Consider the following 23,884-nt stretch of genomic DNA (forward strand, 5'->3'; position numbering starts at 1 on the left):
ATTGCTGTCTCTCAGCCCAGGTCAGGTTCAGGTGACAAGCCAGTCAGTCATGCAACCAACAGATCAACATTCAGTTGATCTGAAAAAGGTGGATCCTGCACATGCTGGACAAACGCTAGGAAGAAGAAAAAAAAATGTAGACAGAATTGCAATCCTGCTTATTAGGATTCTTGAACACAACTGTCCCAAATTGGTGCACATTTTTAAAAAGTGAATTCAAAATAGCACGTGGTATGTCTTGCTATGCAACAATTATAAAATGTTTTCTGGTTCTAGGGAGATGGTCCGTTCGGAAACCGTCTAATCAATAATCATTCCTATAATAAAGAGTTGTTTGGTAACATTTCAGAAACACGGTAAGAACAACTTCCCAAAACAGCCAGAAGAGGAGCGTATCTCGCTAAGCATATTCATCCTTATTTTGTCCCAACCCCTTCGCCATCGTCATCAGGAAGTAAAAACTGCCGCAATAGATGCTGGGAGTTGTAGTGTTCTTCCTGTAACCTGCCCTGTAGATACCCAGTGCAACAGACTAGTGTGGGAACTACTGTTAACCGTAGGCCTGTGTTTTGCCGCTAAGATGGCGGCTCCCTTAGTGTTGGTGGTTTTGGTGGCCGTGACAGTCCGGGCCGCTTTATTCCGCTCCAGCCTGGCTGGACTCATCTCTGAGAGGGTGGAAGTGGCGTCTCCTTTAAATGCCTGGAAACGAGGTGAGGCCTACGGATGGGGACTGGGGTAGGAGGTCCACTAAGGGCATGTCCAGGAGCCGGACGCCTGGGAAAGCTGAGCCTCGTCGTCCTTCGTGGGGCGTCGCGCTTTTCCCCCGCGAGCCCTGGGGTGATCGTGACCGAGTGGGCTTTTAGCTTAGGAATTATATTTGGTGTCAAGGGCGCTTTGGCTGCGTTGGCACGATGTATTCTAACCTAGAGGGTTGGGTGAGCTCCGCCTGGCTATTGAGTTCATCGTTTTGTGGGGTGAGAATATCAGGTTTTCTCAGGACTACGCGGAAGCCCGTCCTGCGATCGCAGGCAGGAAAGAAGTACAAATTTTAGGACTGCGAGGTGTTCTTTGGAGGGAGCTCTGTTTTTTTAACGGCTTTGCAGCTTGCCCAAAAAATAATCTTGCCTTTGGAATTTTTCGTTTGAGATGTAAAAAGGCTCCAGAGTTTTGCCAGATAAATGTAAACCTTAATTCCTAGGTGAATCGCTTGCTATCTGCAGAAAAAGGCCCATGCAGGAAAAGAACTTGCAGGAAGAGGACTCATTGGCAGCAGAATCTGTCCGGCTTCAGTTTTTACTGTACCGTTAACAATTAAGGCGGTTTAAACTGCTTTATACTTTATTTTTGTCCTTCCATCCTAATACCAAATTCCATTTAAACTGTTAAGCTATATTTGTACTTTTGCTATTATTCCTAAAATGACTTTGTTGCAGTAGTTTTATGCTGTAGCAGAATAGATAGATTCTTGAAACCATTTCTCTTAATTTTTAGTATAATATTTGGTACTCGAGATTGAAGGGAAAAAAAATGACATATGCAAATAAAATGGAAGCATACATTTTCCAAGTGTAAATAATGAAAGGTACGGCAGTCAGACTCTCTCCTTAGAGTGTACTAAGCCATGGTTTGCTTAACAAAGGTTTATTGGATGAATTACAGTTAGGTTCACATAACATCAAACCATACATTACAAACCACAAGGGCTGGGTGCTAATCTGCAAGTAAATCACACTGTATTGTGGGCACCTAGACAATATTGTGAATTTGTTGTCTTCTGGATGCTTTTTTTGTAACTTCTACAGATCAAAGTGCATACACACTCTTTCACAGTTGAGACATCCCAGGTCTGTGTGATGCAAAAAGAATATATAAGTGGTGTTTTTTGTGGTAAAACTGAGATCTAGTTATCTAGCATTTTTTTGCAAGACACTTAATGAGCAGAATATACAGAATGCTAGAAAATGGCCAGTGAAGAAGCTTATGTGCTGTTCACCCTTGGTCATACTACTTTGTTCCTGATGATAATGCCCAGAACTTTGTGCAGTTCAGAGTGATGCAGTTTAAGAAGGTTTAAGAAGGATGTAGATAAAAAAAATGTGTTCGAAGGAGGGTGGAGAAGCTGGCCACTTCATTCTGCCACAGTTGTTGGCAGTTCGCTATTTCTTCCCCGGAAGTCATTTATACAGTACTTGTCTATGATTTTTAATGCTTTCTACTGGGATAGGTACAAAGGGAAATTTTAAAAAGGTATTTTATGACAACTAGTGTCTTTAGAAATTTTTGATTTTGGTGCAGTAAGTGGAAGAAAATATAAGATCGATTTAAGTGATTTTTCTGTTTGAAATACTGAGCTTGACAGTTTTCTATTTTTCAGTGGTTGAGGGACTAGCCTTACTTGATTTGGGTGTATCTCCATATTCTGGAGATGTCTTTCATGAAGTAAGTATACAGTTTTTGTTGTGAACTGTTTTGATATCTTTACTCCTCTATAAAATGCCTTTCATATTAAAGACTAGAGTATAATTCTTTGCCATGCAAGAACACAAGGTGGCATGTGAAGGAATCTATAGGGCTCAACAGAATTATAGTGCCTTCTCACTTGAGCTGCTGCATGTACATAAGTGCACTTTCCACAATGGAAAAAACTCAAACTTGGGATCTCAAGTTACTTGTTAAAGTCTATTCTTTCCTACTTTAGTAATGTTTTTACAAAATGAAAAGATATAAAATATTGATTAAATTGAATAAATAGAATTCCACAGTACAGATAGTGAGTCAACTGATACAGGAAGTGATACAGAAAGTACAAATATTCTTGTACATGTTCTTGGCATAAGGAAAAAAGGAATAGGTCTTTTTCCCAGGGACTGGCTTCCCTGTTGTATAATTAATATAGTTTTTAAAAATACAAAATCCTGTCTATGCAGTGTCAACTCAGTAACCAAAAGGTTCATAGATATTTGTCAGAATATTGCAGAAAACCTAAATGGTGGATTATTGGTTATGCATAAAGGAAAACTGAAATTCACATGACATCTAAAGTGGAATGTTATGCTTGGGAAGGAATAGTTGCCCTCTAGTTCAGCTCCATTTATCACAAAAACCTACTAGTAGAGTTTCTTACTATGAGTCATTGTAACTGCAACTTTAATGCTGTAATTTAAACTTTAATAGCTGTAATAGCATAGCTATTAAAATAAGAATATTGTTCAAAATGAGATTTCCTCCTCATGTGACTGAAATTATCAAAACTAAAAATGTAAGCAATCTTTTTTTGCAGGCACAGTTTTTGTGTCACATGGTACAAACTAAACTCACTCCCCTAAATATCAAATTCTGGGTTGTGACTATTGCCTTTTCCTGCTCCAGTACTTTTTCTACTACATCAGTCTTAGACCTGCACAGTGAATTCCCTCTGAATTAATGATTCTAGGTATTCTCTGAAAAAAAGCATATCCAGAAGATACTATCTAGCTATTATTTCTACAAATTAATTAATAAATAAGCTTTCATCTAAAAAGACAGGTTGCTTAAGATAATTTTGTTTCTTTTTCTTCTTAGACACCTCTTATAATATACCTCTTTCATTTCCTGATTGATTATGCTGAACTGGTATTTATGGTATGTGATGCTTTAATTTTCAACTATTGAATAATTGGCTCTCTTTTCAAAGTTTGTTCCTTGATTTCTTGAGTATATAGAACACATTTTTCTAAACAATGTCGCCGCAGGGGTGATTGCGCAATATTTTTTTTTCAGGCTTATAGCAGTGGCTGTGAAGGGTTATAGTGATTATAATGGTCGTCTCTTTTAAACAAAACAGCTGCTGTTTAATCAGCAAATATTGCACATGAGTTGTTTCAGCAACATACTGTGTTCATTTAATATGGAAATTATTCTCCTGTGATTTAAAATATACGGTTTTTTTAAAGACCTGAATCTGGCTGCAAATCTAAGCACACTTAATAAGTAAAAATAATTCACTAAACTATTAGGATCTCATTAAATTCAGTAGGATTCTTGGCTAAACATGTTTAGGATAAAATTGATACTTTATGTGTAATTTTAAAAAAAATATGGAAAAATTGGTTGGCATTACATGTACAGCAGCATTGTTCATCTTCATGCTCTCTGTGAGTACCTTTCCATACTGATGGAAGTTTTTGATAGGGTACCCATATCTGGGTTGCAACAATCTGGGTGACAGCTAGTTGGCAACAAAGAAATGGACAGAATTTTTCTGTGTCTCTTTGCTGCTCTCTAGTGGTTGTCCAGATCTGTAGCTTTATAACTTTGCTCTCATCTACTGGTTGACCAGATGTTTGCAGCCCAGATCTGTTAGCCCTAGTTTCACCCAGGGCAAACAGTCTACTGCTGAATAATTATCCAAGGGATTGGAAATTGTCTAAGAAACTGTGGTATAATTTTTTGGCATTTATGCGGTCCTTCTTCCAAAAGTATTTTGTAATAATACTGAATATCCTAGAGCACATTAGCTAAAGAAATTTCTTTGTTGATTCAAGTATGTAAATAAAGTTCCACAGGTGTTTATATTGGAGCCAGGACATCTCACAGTTTATATACATACTTGCTCATTCATAACTAACTAAAACAGCAACCACTTAGCCATAGGGATATAAACTGGTCAGCTGAAAATAAATCCACCACCAGCAATATATTCTGTGGCAAAGGTGTTTTGATGCCTAATAAAAATGAGACAATTCCTGGCTGCCTTCTTGTGGAACCCCTTACTATGGAGAGATTGGCTGCCCTGCTCTAACCCACATAGCCAGGGGATTGTTTAACCACAGTCTTTGTACGCTGAACTGTTCAGATGGCCCCAATGTTAATTTAGAACATCACATTTTTATCAACAAAAGTACAAGTTTGCATTATCACTAAAAAAAATCACCTGTGTTTTGGTATTACTCTGATTTTTTTTCCCTTCAGCTGATAGATATTTTGACGGCTATAGCCCTTTATTTAGCTGTTCAGGATTACAACAAAATTTTGGTGAGTAGATAAGTGCCAATTTTTATTTATATTACTTTCAGTGCATTTTTTTGCATACTGTTATCTCCTTCCCAGCTCCTATTTCTAAATAATGTTTTCTTTTTCTGATATTTTACATATTGGCTATTTGGGCTGAGAATTCTGAGAATTGTCAGAATACATTTGGAGAGTATCCGGTTGGGGAAGGCTGGTCTAGTCAGACAGCTTAACTTGACTTGGAGGTGCTTTGCAGTGAACAAGATTCCATTCAAAATACTACTTTGAATAATTTCATGTGTCAGTTGTTGGCAGAACTACTTTCAATCCATAATGAACATCTAAGCACTTCCAGTTTTAGATTGAACAGTGACTTTTCAGGGTGTGTGCTTAATTCAAGTACAAGGGATAGACTAGGGTTTTTTGTGGGTTTTTTGCAGAGGAAAGCTAATTTAATGTGTCTTCAAGACTAAGGAATTCCTACCAAAGCCCTTAAAATATAATTGTATATATTCTGCCTATCCCATAAGATCTGGCAGGGTTGGCATGCTCTGGGTCCCATCAGTGCCATCTTGTGGGACCCTGTCTCTTATGTCACTATTCCTGCCCTCTGGAAGAGCATTCCCTCCTTTCATCTTCAGGAAAATGTTAAAATTTGACTTTTTTGGCAGATCCTGTGCCTGGGCAATTTGTGAATCCATCTGAATATCAAGCTTCAATTTTTCTGTTGTTGCTATGTCATTGATCCTATATTATTTTTATGATATTTTTAAATGTTATTGTACACTGCCCTGAGTCATTGCCAATTAGATGGTGTTACAAATTAAATAACATAAATAATAACGAATGAATGAATGATGAACATAACCCTGGATGGTCATGAATATGCTTCTTAATAACAGCTGGCTCCTCCCCTTTCCTTTGCTGTATTGTTTGTCTATCACTTCCATTCTTACCAACTGGAAAACCAGCTAAAATAGCCCACAGCTTGTTTTAGGATAATTTTTTGTGTTTAGCTGCAGACAGAGGGTAGAAGCACATTATGCATGGTCACAAGCAGAGAACACAATAATACAAGCCAGCAGCTACTGGAAATACATGTTAGGCAACATGTTGAAGACAGGCAGCATGATTAAGTTGTCCAGTTGTGGGTTGAATATGGTGCACCTTAGTATAAATCACAACTTGTCTTCATCTATAAACTCATATCTGCAGGGAAACCAGGGTATACGTAATGGTGATAGGTCAAGCTGAAAAAGTTTGGTGTAAATGTTGAATTTCTAAACCTGGATAACAATCCAGGGAGATAAGTATTTCTTGCAGGCACCACCATGAATATGGGCAGAGTTGCTAAACAAATACATTATTTTTTTTACTTACATATTTTTTCTCTCTATTCAGTTTAAAAAGCAAAAACTGCTAATAGAACTGGATAAATATGCACCTGATGCAACCGAGCTTATCCGGACTCCTATGGAAATGTACTACATTCCTCTCAAAGTAGCGCTGTTGTGAGTATTGCTTTTCAGAAGATGCAAAGTTTCTAATACATAGAATGTTAATTATTGCTTTTACCTGGACCCAGACATGTAGAAGTCAACACTGTAGTGCTTGACTGTGTCCTCCTTCCCTAGAAAACAGTTTGAGAAGTAGAACATCATGAAGTTATGGCTTGAAGGCCTTACTGTGCAAATTGAAATGCCTTTGCAAGAAATTGTTTGGCTCCTGCTCATTGCTTCCTGTCATATTCTAGATGCTTTACAATTATAAACGAAACATCCATGCCACATTATAATCTAAAAAGATATGAGAGAGAAGGAAAATGGAAAAGGATACCAGACTCTTCTAAAAACATTTTTATAATGAAGTATCATCAAGTCATTTTCGAGTCCTAGCAACAACATAGATGAGCTATCCTGAACCTGGTCTTTCAGGTCTTCTAGTGTGGCACCCATCATCACTGTAACTGAATCCATCCACCTTTTGTTATTATGTACATATCTTCCCACATGCTATTGCCTTATCGGAATGCAGAGCAGCAAAAAAGAGTAAGAAGTATCTAGAAGATGAAATTAAAGGCAGGAGATAAGAGCAAAAGAAATCTAGTTTACACCAACACAATTTACTATCCCTTTACTTTCCCTTTCTGTCCTTGAAAACTATCCTTGCTTCTACTATGTCTGCACTCTTCTTCATGCATTGCATTTGTTCTCAATGCTTCACCTTTCTCTTGTTGAGGGTCTTCACCTCCATCCAACCACAACTTGCTTGGTCTTCCCTTTCATTTCAAGCCATTCACTCTCCTTTCATATGTGGAGTTTGTGATTGGATGCATCTCTGTATGGCCAATATACTTCTTTTGTACCAATTTACTCTTTTTAGTGCGTTCTAAATAGAAAAGCTTTATTTCAATTTATACCGTACCCTGCACCCTTCTTCCTAGAATGCATATTATCAAATGGTTCCTGCAATAAGGTTTTGCACTATCCTCATTTCCCATTAGAGGTAATGCTGTCTACTAAAGATGCTCAATACTCATATTTTTCCCTTAATGGATGGGATTGACTTTTTTTAGCTTTTTTTTTTTTTCATTTTTTCTGAAAGCCTCAGAGTTTTTGCCATTCAAAATTAATGTCTCCTTCATTTTCAGTGGTTCATTTTGGCTACAACCCTGTTAGGCCTCACTGTTTAAGTTAGAGGAGGTGACAGGTTGGTGGTCTCCCTAGCTCTGAAAAGTTCACAACATAACAGTTTTTGTCTGTTCTACCGTGCTGGAAGTAAGTCCTGTGTCATTCCGAAAGACAGTCTCAGTGTATAGTAGTACAGCCTTAGTCAGGTAAGAGGTGATTAGACAAGATGTCAGAAAAAGAGAAGAACGCTTGTATTATGTCAGCCTAAAAGCTTGTAACACATTAATACGAAAAAGATACCAACCCAGTCCTTCAAAGGCAGAGTCTTCATTTCATATTCATTTCTCCCAATGACTGTGGATTGAGACAGCATGCCTCCACATACCAATTGCAGAGTAATAAAAATGAAAAAGGAATATGTCTCTACCTCCTTATTGTAAACACCTCACGAGGCATCTGCTTGGCCATTTTGAGAAAGAAGATGATGGATTAAGATGGACCTTGGCTTGATCTAGCAAGGTTATTCTTGTTTTTTTCATGTAAAGGAAAAAGAGGGAATTGATACAGTATATATCCGCCCAGAGTCCCTCTTCTGGGGGAGATGGGCGGTGGCAAAATTTGAAAAATAAATAAATAAAATATAGGTGTGAACTTTGGATGTCTTTCCTTTTTCAGTTACCTGTTGAATCCATACACTGTGTTGTCTTGTGTGGCAAAATCTACCTGTGCCATCAACAATGCTATAATTGCATTCTTCATTTTGGCAACAATAAAAGGTAATGCACTTTGCTTTTCATGTAGTAATAGATCCCCTTGTGCTACTGCGCACATTGGGCAGCAAAATCTTTCCAACATTTTTGATTAGCTGCAGTTGTTTCTGCTTGTTCCAATGGGACATCAGCAACTTAAAAGTTTTCGTGCAGTGTTCTGCGCCAAGCTTTATGGGGTCTGCATCTCTTCCGTTTTCTTCTGGGTGGTGTCCAACTGATGGCAGTCTTGGCATGGTGCTGATCTGGAAGATGTAAAACGTGTCCTGTGAAGCACATCCTCCGTTCTATCACAATGTCCAGTGTCCAACATGAGTTACTTCTTTATAGGATTTGAGTATTGGTAACATAATCATGATAGGTAATGCCAAGGATCTTTCATAGGCAGCACTGGTGGAACACATTTAGTCCTTGTGCCACTTGCCATGTCATTTTCCATGTTACACTGGCATGTTGCAGTTGGCAAAACAATACTTTTGTAAAATTGGAGCTTTTTCCAATGTTAATAGTTACATGGGCCAGATTGGGGGCAGCCACTGAAATGACCACCAATGCTTTTTATAAACATATTTAATTGTTTTGAGTGTCTGCCCTAACATTTTTGGTCAAATGGATTATATGGGCTTTTTATTCTAAAACAGGGATCTGCATCTGCTTTCAGGATATTCTTTCACAAATAATGGAATACTGAGAGCCATTTTCATTACAATTGCATGGCAGTTCTGCTACAGCGTAATGAAATGTAGATCTGGGTAAACAAGCAAATAGAAAAATAATGCAAACTCCATAGAATCACCAGGGCTGCATAGACTTCTAAAATAATTTCTTAGTGAGAATATGTGATACACGTTAATATACTTGCTATAGCCCTATGTTTGCATGTGGGACATACAAACTTCTTAGATTTCCTTAGAAGGGACACAACTGTATTAATGTTTGTAAGGTCCATGACAGAATATTAATGATGCTGCTTTTGTTGTTTGCCTGAATGGGAAGAGGAAAGAATGATTATTAATACAGAAATCATCGTTACAAAAATCCTGGTTTCTGTCATATCTTCACTTGTTCCTAATGGCGAAGCCTAATGCCGTTAGTGCTTAGGTCACATCCAGGCACCAGGACCACTTGCTCTCACTTTAGAATTACTGTGCTGCATTGGTGAGGGGAACCAGTGCAGCAGGTGCCTTTAAAAACCAGGTTGCTTTTTGTGATATTACAACATTACAGCCTTATGTTTGAGGCACCAACATGTGTGGACTTTACAGTTCAGTTCAGAATGCTCAATGTCTCTACTCAGAATTGCTGTGCCAGCCCACATGTTATATGGACCTGGCATAAATTTTAAGCACTGTAAATGCTAAGAGGATATGTTTTCACATTGGCCCTGAAGCTTGTTGTTATTAGTTATTTACACTTTTTTCCATGTATTTTGCAGGTAGTACCTTTCTGAGTGCTATATTTCTGGCATTAGCAACATATCAATCTCTGTACCCTCTTACCTTGTTTGCACCAGCCCTTCTCTATTTATTACAGGTATCTATTCTATAGGATCAAATGCTTCTTTTTAATATTTTCAGTAAATAAAAGGATTAGCCACCATGAATTGCTAATATTGCAGAGACACAGCTGTTACGATTTGCAAGATTGCTAGTAGGCTAGTGGCTAGAATGAGAAGGCAAACTGCAAATTGCTTGCAGGTCATCTTCATTGGATCAGAGATCTTACATCTTGTGACTAAAATTATTGTGGAAATGGTGAAATATGTAAGGCATTATCTGTGCTGATCCTGCTGATGCAAAGGAACTTCTGTTGACAGCTATTTCTCTGGAATCAATTAATTCCAAAAGAACACTCAGTTCTCACTGCAATTGGCAGTGATTCTATTTCACTATTCTGTTTCACTTACCTCTTTCCCATTCCTCTGAATAGGCCTTGCAGAGGATCTGCTGTTAACACTGTTCTCTCAACTCCCAATCCAGTCCAGAACAGCCTTTCTCAACCTTTTGACCCTGGAGGAACCCTTGAAATATTTTTCAGGCCTGGGGGATATATATTCAGGCTCAGATATAGGCCAGAAGTTATAAAATTACTATATTTGTTTCATGTGTAGGCCTGTGTATATGCATTAACAGTGTTCTTAAACTAAAAATAAAGAATGAATCTTACCTCGTTAATCTGAAGTTGCCTGAATTTGAAATAATTTTTTAAATAAATTATGATCTCCCAAGGAACCCCTAGTGACCTCTTGCAGAACCCTAGGGTTTCATGGAACCCTGGTTGAGAAACCCTGATCCAGAAGGTTGATAGTTTCAAAAGTCCTTGAGAGATCAAGGAAATCCAGAGGGTTGATCTATCCTTTTCTATTCCCATGAAGCTCAGTCATTAAGGTGACCAAGGCTGATTGGGTCCTTCATCAGGCCTGAACCCAGATTGGAATGGGGCACATAATTTGCATCTCTAGATGTACAGGCAACGATTTCTTGAGCATTTTTCCTAGAATGAGGACACTACTGTGGGTAGAAAATAGTTAAAAACCAAAGAATCTAGAGTGGATCCACTATCAACTCCTTCAAGGTATCCTGCACCAGCCCTTCCTGCAAAGATGGATTTTCATTTTCTAGACCTATCCAGACAGTTTCCTCACCTAGGTTGAACTGGCAGTGAAGGAAAGGATATGGAATCATATGCACAATAGTTTCCTGATTTTTATATGTGCTTGAAAGTGAATCCTCCCGTAGCATTTTTTCTTCTAATTTCTTCACTTAGTACCAGTAGTAGAAGTGTTAAATAATTTAAAGCTTTCTCATGCTTTTTTGCTTGCAAGAAATTACATATAGCCATTTCAAAAATGTACTTTGTGGTAATTTTTTCCCTTCCTAGCGTCAGTTCATACCAATGAAAATGAAAAGCAAAGAATTCTGGGTACACACCATACAATATGCGGGACTATATTTGGGAAGTCTGATAGTGATAATTTGCCTCTCATTCTTCCTCCTCAACTCATGGGATTTCATTCCATCTGTTTATGGTTTCATGTAAGTAGATATTGTTTGTCTGCATTGTAACTACCTACATATAGGACAAAGGTCTCTTTCTCAAATTGGGAGTTTGTAGTATAAAGCCAAAAAAGAAATGATTGGACCAAACCTTCTATTTTTAAAATATTTGATTTTGTTCAATGCCTTATTTATTAGAAGATTTCTTGCTTCAGCATTCTGGAAAAATAGTACAACTTTGTTTGTCTGAATGGTTTGGGAAGTGTTTAATGCAGTTAGATAAGCAGAAGTGTGATTAAGCTACAGTATACTGGCATTTAAGTGTGAGTTGCATGATTTAAAAATTCAAGGCTTGAATTCTGTGGAATGAGAAAAGCTATGTTCACTAATATAGCAGTGCAGGTAATAAACTGTATATGAAAGATGAATCATCTTTAGTGGCTTTTGAAAAGCAGGTTAGATTAGCACTTGTCAGGAATATTTTATAGGAAAGTCTGTGTAGTTCTGTGCTTTCGACTACATCGTCCATTTAGCGTCTTTGAATTTTCAGGATGTTTCTAAGCACTGACTTCCCCTAAAATGACTGTGTAAAAATGGGTAGTAAAAAAAAAAGTATTATGATTTTCAAATTGCTGTCACTAGCTTTGGATAATAGTTGCTGACATTTGTCTTGCAACCTGTTTAGTCCATGGGGAAAAGATCAGCATGCTCTTAGATTATATATGAGCTACACATGACAAGCATATTAAATGACAAAAAGGAAGTTCTAATATCTTATGTATATAATTGTCTTCTGAGGTGGAAATACTGGATGTGGATGTTTATTTTCTGCTCTTTTATTATTGAGGGTTTTAATTTTTTTTTTTTTTACTAATAAATACCCCCCCACACAAAAGCCAAAATAAAATTGTTAGAGGAAATGTTTCTTGTATAAACATCAAAGACATTCTCAGATGAATGCTAGTGCCTGCCTTCTGCTGGATATGATAGGATTGACAAAATATATTTTGCAGTTGAGAGGAGCAATAGCTGACTGGGCTGCCTGTGCTGGTGCAGTCAGGCCTCATTTACTTCGTCTCTCCTGCAGTGAACTAGTTCAGAATTCAGTCAGTCCTCTTTTCAGATCCTTGGAGTCACTGTGAGCTGTCATGCTTAGACTGAGTATGTTTCTGAACAATTTACATTCTGTATCAGAGTTAAAAAGAAAAGTGCATGATCCTTCCAGCTTTAGGGATGTTTCTTCAGTAAATCACTCTTCCTCAAGCTAACTTACCTCATAAAGATGATCTGGGGGAAGATGGCAGGAGGGAACCCTATGCCCACTACCTTTCGCTCCTGAAGAAAAGACTGAATATAAATCTAACAAACAAAAGTATCTTAAAGGTTCCTTTAAAATCCCTGTGTTTGTTTTCATATGTAAGTCTTTGTAGTGAACAGAAACATTTTTCCTGTTCACAGTGTGTTTTCTGCAACATACTGACACAGTCATCTTTTGGAAGTTAACTGTGAACCTGGCTGTAATTTCATAGATACAGCCATAGATATTTCAGTAATGATGATATTATTTTGTCAATTTCAGCCTTTCGGTTCCAGACCTGACACCCAATGTTGGCCTTTTCTGGTACTTCTTTGCAGAAATGTTTGAACACTTCAGTCTCTTTTTTGTGTGTGTTTTTCAAATCAACGTCTTCTTCTACACTATTCCCTTGGCAATAAAATTAAAGTAAGCAGCTTCTTGACATTTATTTATTTGCATAATTGTAACATGTTAGTTTAGTTCAGATTAATTGTTGGTAATATTTGATAGTCACCATACAATATAGAGGAAATAGACATCACATAACAAGTACTATATAATTAGAATCATTTAAATCCAGGCAATCAAACCATTATAATTATTTAAATTATTATCAGTATCAGTCCTGAATAAAGTACTCTATTATTCCAGTTTCCAGTTTAAATTATATATAATGATTAGTCTTACTTTAACTAAAAATTAAACTTTCAAGAATTGATTCAAAATTTTAAGCAGTCTAGTTTTTCTTACTAAGAATTTGCACTTTTATAGGCTAATGGACTTATATAGGGATAGCTATCTTTTCTACTATCTTTGTCTTCATTCTTTCCCCAATTTCTTTAAGAAGAGCTGTAAAGAGCCAGGGTTAATAGCTGCCTGAGTAATGACTGCAGTCCTGAAACTCTGTTTTGAAGATGCCAGAAATATTAGTAACACTGTATTGTTGTAGCATCAGTCGAGGTCATTTTCAGGCCATATTTTTCAGACCATAGCGTCTCAGCAGCTATGATTAATTTTTGCCAAACTAATCCATGAATTTGTGTTCACCTCTCACCTAATCAGTTATGTCCATCACAGTAATAATTGGCCCAGTCTCTTCTGAATCTGTGTTGAAAGCGGATATGGCACTTTGAGTTCTTAGGCAAATAATGCATTGTTAGAAGAAAAGGCATACAGATTGAGGGTTTGACCTGCTCCAAGTATGAGCTAATACCAAACAGTTTGTTTTAATTGACTTTCACTGAAATAATCCAAAACTACTTTCCAGCTTTGTACTGCTCCTAGATTTCCGTTCCCTCTCAGACTAAAATGCCTGCATACATCACCCATACATGAAATAGATCTTTGACTTTAAACTGCAGACCGTCTGGGTGAAAGAACTGGCCTTACTATTTTATTTTGCTTTTTGCTTTTTCTAGCCCTGCCTTCCCCCACCTAGCATGGTCCAGATATGTTGTGTATGCAACTTCCAGAATTAAATGCGATCCCTGGGGAAGGTAATGGCAACCCACCCCAGTATTCTTGCTGTGAAAACTAAATGGATCAGTACAACCAGAGATATCTCGGTGTACCATTGGAAGATGAGACCCCCAGGTCGGAAGATGGTCAAAATGCTACTGGGGAGGAACAGGGGATGAGCTCAACTAGCCCCAGACGTGATGACGCAGCTAGCTCAAAGCCGAAAGGACGGCTAGCGGCCGACGGTGCTGGTGGTGAATGGCGAATCCGATGTTCTAAGGATCAACGCACCATTGGAACCTGGAATGTAAGATCTATGAGCCAGGGCAAATTGGATGTGGTTATTGGTGAGCTGTCAAGATTAAAGATAGACATTCTGGGCGTCAGTGAACTGAAATGGACTGGAATGGGCAACTTCACATCAAATGACCACCAGATCTACTACTGTGGACAAGAGGACCACAGAAGAAATGGAGTAGCCTTTATAATTAATAGTAAAGTGGCTAAAGCAGTGCTTGGATACAACCCAAAAAACGACAGAATGATCTCAATTCGAATTCAGGGCAAGCCATCTAACATCACAGTGATCCAAATATACGCCCCAACCACAAATGCTGAAGAAGCTGAAGTAGAGCAGTTCTATGAGGATCTGCAGCACCTACTGGACAACACGCCTAAAAGAGATGTTATTTTTATCACGGGAGACTGGAATGCTAAGGTGGGCAGTCAAATGACACCTGGAATTACAGGTAAGCATGACCTGGGAGAACAAAATGAAGCAGGACATAGGCTGATAGAATTTTGCCAAGACAATTCACTCTGCATAACAAACACTCTCTTCCAACAACCTAAGAGACGGCTTTATACATGGACTTCACCAGATGGACAACACCGAAATCAGATTGATTACATCCTTTGCAGCCAAAGGTGGCGGACATCTGTACAGTCGGTAAAAACAAGGCCTGGAGCTGACTGTAGTTCAGATCACGAACTTCTTCTTGCACAATTTAGGATCAGACTAAAGAGATTAGGGAAGACCCACAGATCAGCTAGATATGAGCTCACTAATATTCCTAAGGAATATGCAGTGGAGGTGAAGAATCGATTTAAGGGACTGGACTTAGTAGATAGGGTCCCGGAAGAACTCTGGACAGAAGTTGGCAGCATTGTTCAGGAAGCGGCAACAAAATACATCCCAAAGAAAGAGAAAACCAAGAAGGCAAAATGGCTGTCTGCTGAGACACTAGAAGTAGCTCAAGAAAGAAGGAAAGCAAAAGGCAACAGTGATAGGGGGAGATATGCCCAATTAAATGCAAAATTCCAGAGGTTAGCCAGAAGAGATAAGGAAGTATTTGTAAACAAGCAATGCGCGGAAGTGGAAGAAGACAATAGAATAGGAAGGACAAGAGACCTCTTCCAGAAAATTAGAAACATTGGAGGTAAATTCCAGGCAAAAATGGGTATGATCAAAAACAAAGATGGCAAGGACCTAACAGAAGAAGAAGAGATCAAGAAAAGGTGGCAAGAATATACAGAAGACCTGTATAGGAAGGATAACAATATCGGGGATAGCTTTGACGGTGTGGTCAGTGAGCTAGAGCCAGACATCCTGAAGAGTGAGGTTGAGTGGGCCTTAAGAAGCATTGCTAATAACAAGGCAGCAGGAGATGACAGCATCCCAGCTGAACTGTTCAAAATCTTGCAAGATGATGCTGTCAAGGTAATGCATGCTATATGCCAGCAAATTTGGAAAACACAAGAATGGCCATCAGATTGGAAAAAATCAACTTATATCCCCATACCAAAAAAGGGGAACACTAAAGAATGTTCAAACTATCGAACAGTGGCACTCATTTCACATGCCAATAAGGTAATGCTCAAGATCCTGCAAGGTAGACTTCAGCAGTTCATGGAGCGAGAATTGCCAGATGTACAAGCTGGGTTTAGAAAAGGCAGAGGAACTAGAGACCAAATTGCCAATATCCGCTGGATAATGGAAAAAGCCAGGGAGTTTCAGAAAAATATCTATTTCTGTTTTATTGACTATTCTAAAGCCTTTGACTGTGTGGACCATAACAAATTGTGGCAAGTTCTTAGTGGTATGGGGATACCAAGTCATCTTGTATGCCTCCTGAAGAATCTGTATAACGACCAAGTAGCAACAGTAAGAACAGACCACGGAACAACGGACTGGTTTAAGATTGGGAAAGGAGTACGGCAGGGCTGTATACTCTCACCCTACCTATTCAACTTGTATGCAGAACACATCATGCAACAAGCTGGCCTTGAGGAATCCAAGGCTGGAGTTAAAATCTCTGGAAGAAACATTAACAATCTCAGATATGCAGATGATACTACTTTGATGGCTGAAAGCGAAGAGGAACTGAGGAGCCTTATGATGAAGGTGAAAGAAGAAAGTGCAAAAGCTGGCTTGCAGCTAAACCTCAAAAAAACCAAGATTATGGCAACCAGCTTGATTGATAACTGGCAAATAGAGGGAGAAAATGTAGAAGCAGTGAAAGACTTTGTATTCCTAGGTGCAAAGATTACTGCAGATGCTGACTGCAGTCAGGAAATCAGAAGACGCTTAATCCTTGGGAGAAGAGCAATGACAAATCTCGATGAAATAGTTAAGAGCAGAGACATCACACTGACAACAAAGGCTCGCATAGTTAAAGCAATGGTGTTCCCCGTAGTAACATATGGCTGCGAGAGCTGGACCATAAGGAAGGCTGAGAGAAGGAAGATCGATGCTTTTGAACTGTGGTGTTGGAGGAAAATTCTGAGAGTGCCTTGGACTGCAAGAAGATCCAACCAGTCCATCCTCCAGGAAATAAAGCCAGACTGCTCACTTGAGGGAATGATATTAAAGGCAAAACTGAAATACTTTGGCCACATAATGAGAAGACAGGACACCCTGGAGAAGATGCTGATGCTAGGGAGAGTGGAAGGCAAAAGGAAGAGGGGCCGACCAAGGGCAAGATGGATGGATGATATTCTAGAGGTGATGGACTCATCCCTGGGGGAGCTGGGGGTGTTGACGACCGACAGGAAGCTCTGGCGTGGGCTGGTCCATGAAGTCACGAAGAGTCGGAAGCGACTAAACGAATAAACAACAACAAAGACCACCTGGGATTAAGATTTTATAGCTCAAATTTGCAATAGAGATAAACAGAGGTTAGATATATTAGAGTTGTTTAGTAGAGAGTTTCAGGTCTAGAGTACCTTTTATTTCCTTTTTCTGAATGTTGTGCATTAAAGCTAATTGATGGTATTAACAAAGAAGTTAAGTATTTCTTGTGCTGATAAAATATACAGACTGAAAGAACAGCAGCCACTCTGTCACCCAGTTACTTAAAATCTTTTGTTTCTTTTTTAGGGAACATCCCATCTTTTTCATGTTTGTTCAACTGGCCATCATTTCCATCTTTAAGTCATACCCAACAGTAGGTGATATTGCTCTTTACATGGCCTTCCTTCCTCTCTGGAGCCACCTATATCAGTGTAAGTTCTTTATTATTATTAATGTGGGAGTTGTGCACACTGGCTCTTATCTTGACAATGAGCCAGGAAAAAATATGGAATATCTAGTATGATATTATGATTTTTCATAACTGGGACCTATGGTCTAAAAGCATTTGGACCTCAGCCATTTTCTCCATACTAGAGAGCTATAAAATCTGCTTTCAGTAGCTGGTTTCTCCAATTTCTTGATATATTTCTGAATAAAGCAAATATAGCAGCCAGCGGTTAATTTCGTGAAACAGTGAATCTCATTTTCAACTAATTGGGCAAATTAAAAATGTGAATAGTTTGTTCATGAAAACTGAACAATGTTCTCTACTCATTTTTTCTTCTGATGTATTTATCTGAAATTCCTCCATCACATAAGATTTCTCAGGGAATAGTGTGTGTGGTTTTATGGGTTCAGTATATTGATGAATCACCTTGGGAGTCTTTTTGTTGTTGCTATAAAATATAAAACTGAAAATAAATCAGTAAATTGAAGTACTTTATCAAATATACAGTTTATACTTTATATATATTTAATTATCAGGTAGTGTGCCTTAAAAGGGTGGTGGGAAACAGTATTCTATAAAATATTAGATTGTATTTTAGAACAGAAGGAATTCAGTCCAAAATTAGCTTTCCACCCAGCACCCACCCTTACTGTACTCTGATATCCTTATATTTTGTAGTTTGCACCTGCTTCAGTCCAGGAAGTGGAAGCAGGGTCTGTGTAGTTGGGAAATCAGCACAAATAAACCTGTCAAAAGTTTTCCTCCCCCACAGGAATTGTGGTTAATTACTGATTCTAAGAAAGGGATGTCTGTAGCAGCTGTCTCTGGATCCACCCTCTAAATTAGTATCTGCCACCCATTGTAACTAAGATGGGACAAGCCAACAATGCCTTAGTGTATCAATTAACCAGCTTTAATGATGTCTCTGTTTTTTGTTGCAGTTTTAAGGAATGTCTTCATCCTTTCCTGTGTACTCATTGTCTGCTCCCTGCTGTTCCCAGTTTTATGGCATCTCTGGATTTACGCAGGAAGTGCAAACTCCAATTTTTATTATGCAATCACATTGACATTCAATGTAGGACAGGTTAGTGAAACAAAATTTATTTATTTATTTGTTTGTTTGTCAAATGTATCAATTTGAAATGTTGGGTTTGGGTTAAATAGTCCTCACAAACTCCTTAAGTCTTAACCATTGTTTTATATTTATATTTTATATGTAAAATATATTACATATTTTATATTACGTACATCCTTGGAATCTTGCGTTCTTTTCTATCCACAAGAAGAAATTCTGTAAATCTTTGCAGAGTTAGAAGAGGAGATAAATAGGGTTTCAGTTGGTAAGGGTTCCATGTAGATCCTTGCATTTCCCGATGATTAGACCAAATTTAATAAGTTTGTATGTGTGTATATATTACAGTTTTTCTAGGGCAAGGTTTTTAATACAATCTGTTTAGTTAATATCCAGCTTTCAACTGTGATATCACAATATTTGTCAGTGTTGTTGGATTGGACTTTTTGTTTCTGCTTTGTTTCCAAATTATGGGCATCATCAGAGATGACCAAGGAGTGTGCATCCAAGTGATGAAGTATATGATAATATGATCACACAAAGGCCATGACTTAACATAGTCTTATCAGTTGTCCTGACTTAAATACATAATCACAGCATTTGCATGATTATGTCATCATATACATGGTGTAATTTTGGCAACATACAGTTTGCTGCAAATCTTGCTGCCTCAAATCCCTATAACAAATACATTTTATTAGAATTGTAGAAAAAATGGAAAAGCAAAACACAGCATTTTCTTATATGAATATTGGTTTTCAGTTTGGCAGGTTGGAATGACAGCTGCTTTCTCTGTTGTAGCTGGAATTTCCTGACTGCCTTGCCAATTCCGTAGACCCATCTGCTCTTATGTTGCTTAGTAATCATCAGTGTGTAGCTAGTCCTCTTCTGATTTGATCATCAGAAGAGGGAGGTGGCACTGCTGCAGGTTTTGTGGTTAACACTAAAGCTTATTGTGATGAAGTGTGTTGCTACATAAAATTCACATTTTCCACTACAACAGTTTTGCCAAGGATCATTTGCAGTGATAGATATGGAACTGAAAATTACAGATGTGGCTGTAGTGGATCTGACCTAAGTTGTGCGATTTTGCAGCACATAACACTGTTGACTCTGAGAGAGTTATCCATCCTGTTTTGTGCCTCTTATGCTGAATATTTTGAGGCATTAATCTACAGTTTTAGTGGAAATGTTGGCTTGTAGATTAGATCATCTGTTCATAACTACTTCATCTGTTCACTTTAAGGATCTATTTTGTTACTCTAAATTTCCCTTCATGCCTTATTTTGATCTTATAAACTCAGCAGTTGAACCTGTATTTTTTGTTAATATCCTACTAGTTTTAATTTTTTTTTTTTACAATATTGACTCTGGTTTTTCTGTCCCCTAAAACCAGTTGGCACATTTCAACATGTAGCATAAAGGGAGTATTGTGCTGGGGCTCAGGTTGTCATTGGCAATGAACTTTCTTGGTTTTGCAAAGGGGAAAAAACCCTGATATCTTACAGAAATAGTATCTAATTTTCCCTTCAAATGAACTGATAATCCTGGAGGTTCACGTATATGCCATACACAAATATGTAGGTTTGGATCATTTTCCTCAGTAAATAACAGAAGAAGTATAAAGTTTTTGACATTTGTTTAATTGGGATCTCTTTATCTAGTTTTAGGACTTGTGTGGAGAATAGATTACATTTTAGGTCATATTTATGCAGAAATACTGCAAATTCAAAAGGCTTCACAAACTTTAAAGCACTGCTGTAAATTGATATTACTTTTGGTGGCCTTCATGTAGAGTGATCTGTGTGTGCCAGATTTTGGACTGTTAATTGTAAGAGGAAGAATTAGATAAAGCACAGAGCCCTATGGCGTGATTGTATTGGGACAACTAAAACAGTTGCTGCTCTTTTTGAGAAATACAGTGTTGCTCTACACTGTGTAATATAGGACATATGGGATCCAAGAAACTGGTATCTGTTTTCCGTTATATCCTTTGGCAGTGGCAGGTAACTGTGAATTGGCTGCATTTTCCTGTAATCACTACTTGTCTCTGGAAGGAGAAAACTGCTGATATCAGAAGGATTCCAACAGGGAGAGTTTTAATGAGAACAAATTTGGTGCCAGTCCTGCCAATAATATAGATCATCATTTCTCAACCTTGGCAGCTTTAAGACATGTGGAAGTCAACTCCCAGAATTCCCCAGCTGGCTGGGGAATTCTAGGAGTTGAGGCCCACTCATCTTAAAGTTACCAAGGTTGAGAAATGCTGATACAGATTGTGCTACAGGTTTGGGGAGAGGGCAGGAGGAGACTTTGTGAGTTAATGGCAGAGGTGTGATACAGGTATGATTTCCACCTGGGAACTTGGGATTTCCTGACTGGTAATATTATGATCCATAATCCAGTCAGCTGGCTTTCGACAAAGTAGGCAGTTACTTGGGGAAGTAAATCCACATCTCCATAAATTGGTCTGATACTGTTTATACTGCTATCTGTGCACCTAGGGGTAAGCTTTATTGTCTACAATGTCTCTTGAGTGTAACCATTTTGTTTTGAAGGAAGTGGTGTCACCTTTTTATTTCTCTCTCTCTCTCTCTCTCTTGCAGATTTTTCTCATCTCAGATTATTTTTATGCCTTCCTGCAAAGGGAATACTACCTCACTCATGGAATCCACTTAATTAAAAAAGATAGGACAGACTCTATGTTGGTTCTCAAATAATCCTGGCATTTGACATGACTTGAGGAATAGACATTTATGAGAAACAGATGATACTTAGGTGGGTGGAGACCTGATTTTTGGGAAGATACTATTTTGCATATGGAGAACGGGCTGCAGTTTGGGAATACTCTAATCCTGATACAGAGTTGGTACTAAGAGCTTGTGAACAAGGTGGAAGAGACTGTATTTGTATCCTGTATCCCTACTTAAAGCTGTTTCCAACAGCCATAGTGTTGCTGTGAACCCCAGTCAACAGTCCCGGGGATTCATCAGGTAAAATGCATTGGGACTAACAACCAAGGTGAGCTTTTGTGCCTACAAGCAAGGCGGTAGGTGATGTTGATGCTTATAATTTCTGGGAACAGTGTTGGGAATTTACTTTTTTCAGGAAACAAATAATATGCTCTTATTTGGTTCTTGCTGCTTTGTTTCCTTTAAGTGTTTGTGTACCTGCCTAAATTTACAGAGCTCTTTGGAGAATGGGCAGCTACACGGATCTTCTTGTGCTAATACTAGAAGCTAGGAGGCCTGATACAACATGGTGCTGTGGACAAATGGTTGATTTCAATCAGTCTGTCAGACACAGAGAGTTAAATTCTGAATTTTAAAAGACGGTGGTCATGAGGGTCAGGATTAGGGTTAGGGTCATGAGGTGGATAGAATTTGCTCCCCTTTCTTTAAGGGAAAATAGTGCCTCCCCCTGTGGAGATACCACTGTGTTGTTTGAATATGGTTTTAAGGAAGAGAGATTAACATAATGTGATATAGTGATATAGGAAACCTTCCCCCCTGCCCCCCCCTGGAATGCACATGGGCCTACATAGTCATGGGTGGGCTAGGTAGTCCATTTTTTAAGAGGTGCATGAAATAATTCCTCTGTTTTTCCTACCATCATTCAATTTTGGGAGCATAATATGTATTTTCACTTTTCTGAGTTTGTGGCAAAAATCAGAAAGCACAAACATTTTAACTTCTCTCCAAATCAGAGCAGTGTATTTCCATATGATGCTAAGTCTTTGCAGTACTCATACCATTATAAACTCCACCCAAAGTGTTACTCTTTGAAAGGAGAAGCAATTGAATGTGATGGTGTTAGAAAAGAGGTTGTGCAAAAAGTCTGGTCCCTTCCATCTATCTTCAGTGTTGTCTGGGCAGATTTCTTCTCTCAAGACACACACACACACACACACACACACACACACACACGTATATATGGTACTTGCTGCTATTTTAAACTTTTCTAACTTAACGTAGCTGTACCTGATTGCTTCCTCTGTTATTTTACCAACAATATGTTTTTCTCATAGGAAAGCTGAGCAGGATGTAACCAAGCTCTCAGTTCCCAGAAAAGGCCTACACACTCCACTTTTTTACCTGTGAGCAGAAAAGATAAGATTGGGAGGCACTGAATTTAGCATTATATAGGCCATCTTTTATTTTTTTGCAAAACCACTCAGCAGGCCATCTTTTTTTTTACAATGTATTTCTTACCAAGTGCTCTTTCAAAAGGAATTAAAAATAAAGAAAAATCTTGCCTTATTGAACTACAGAGTGTATTATATGTAGAAGGCTGCACCGTATCTAGAAGGTTAGGCTGCCTTTACATCGCAGGGCCTCTAGCAGCATAATAAATTGTATGAAGACATTCGTTATTGAAACTGAATCTGGAGACTTGTAAGAGGTAGAGTTGCTTTCATCAGAAGGTATTGCAGAGTGTATTTCTAGCACTATTCTGATGTATGACATGCATAAAAGGCAGAGCAGGATCACAGCTGGAAGTCGAATACCCAGCTTGCAAGCATTTGTTGTATTATCAGTTATGTCCAGTTTCATTTCATTTTATTTTATATATTACTGTATTACCAAAAAAATTCTGTATTGCCCAATCCCAAGATCGTGAGCATTGTAAATGTATATAGAACAAAGACACACCCCAGCTGCCTCAATTAATTGATACAATCAATTAATATGATTAAAACCCAGTAATAATAATAAATTCATTGTATGTTCATATAAATTCATATGCTGGAACAGCTTCTATCTGAGCATTATAAAGCCTGAAGTTCAGTTCATCATCATCAAATCAGAATTGTTTCTCATTTCATCCAAACTGATACCTTGATGAGAGAGAGAGTCTGATGAAAGTGCCAACAAATCCTGATATGATAACAACTTAGTAATAAGAAATGAAATGGATACATTGCTGGAGAGCTTGCTGTTGCTTTGTCTCCCATTAAGGTGTCTTCTTTCAGCAACTTATATCAAATTCAAGGTTATTGCAAGGGGTGACTTGTGTTGTTAAGGGGGAAAGCTTTTTAGCATGTGACCTTACGTAGGTACGAGAAAGGCAGGAGCTGCTGTGTTTCCAACTGATACAGTCTCTATCTTGGCTAACTTACTCTAGAACTCTGCCCTTTTAATACTTTCTCCAGTC

General features: G+C 38.2%; 1 protein-coding gene across 1 annotated transcript; it reads left to right on the forward strand.

Annotated features, from left to right (window-relative positions):
* Positions 1–524: 524 nt before the first annotated feature.
* Positions 525–23,471, forward strand: PIGU (phosphatidylinositol glycan anchor biosynthesis class U). Its single transcript, XM_063297213.1, has 12 exons — positions 525–710; positions 2,375–2,439; positions 3,562–3,621; positions 4,951–5,013; positions 6,391–6,500; positions 8,295–8,395; positions 9,822–9,919; positions 11,267–11,421; positions 12,962–13,105; positions 17,517–17,641; positions 18,600–18,742; positions 21,337–23,471. The coding sequence occupies exons 1-12, from the start codon at positions 581–583 to the stop codon at positions 21,448–21,450; spliced, it is 1,308 nt and encodes a 435-aa protein (XP_063153283.1). The 5' UTR covers positions 525–580; the 3' UTR covers positions 21,451–23,471.
* Positions 23,472–23,884: the final 413 nt, after the last annotated feature.

The sequence above is a fragment of the Candoia aspera genome, chromosome 3 (assembly GCF_035149785.1).
Source record: "Candoia aspera isolate rCanAsp1 chromosome 3, rCanAsp1.hap2, whole genome shotgun sequence".
In the NCBI taxonomy this organism is placed as follows: Eukaryota; Metazoa; Chordata; class Lepidosauria; order Squamata; family Boidae; genus Candoia; species Candoia aspera.

Bases quoted from the DNA above. Each gene is read 5' to 3' on its own strand.
- PIGU (XM_063297213.1), top strand. From the start codon at position 581: ATGGCGGCTCCCTTAGTGTTGGTGGTTTTGGTGGCCGTGACAGTCCGG. The intron at 6,501-8,294 runs GTGAGTATTGCT...TTCCTTTTTCAG, and splicing joins CCTCTCAAAGTAGCGCTGTT to TTACCTGTTGAATCCATACA. The intron at 17,642-18,599 runs GTAAGTTCTTTA...TTTTTGTTGCAG, and splicing joins CTGGAGCCACCTATATCAGT to TTTTAAGGAATGTCTTCATC.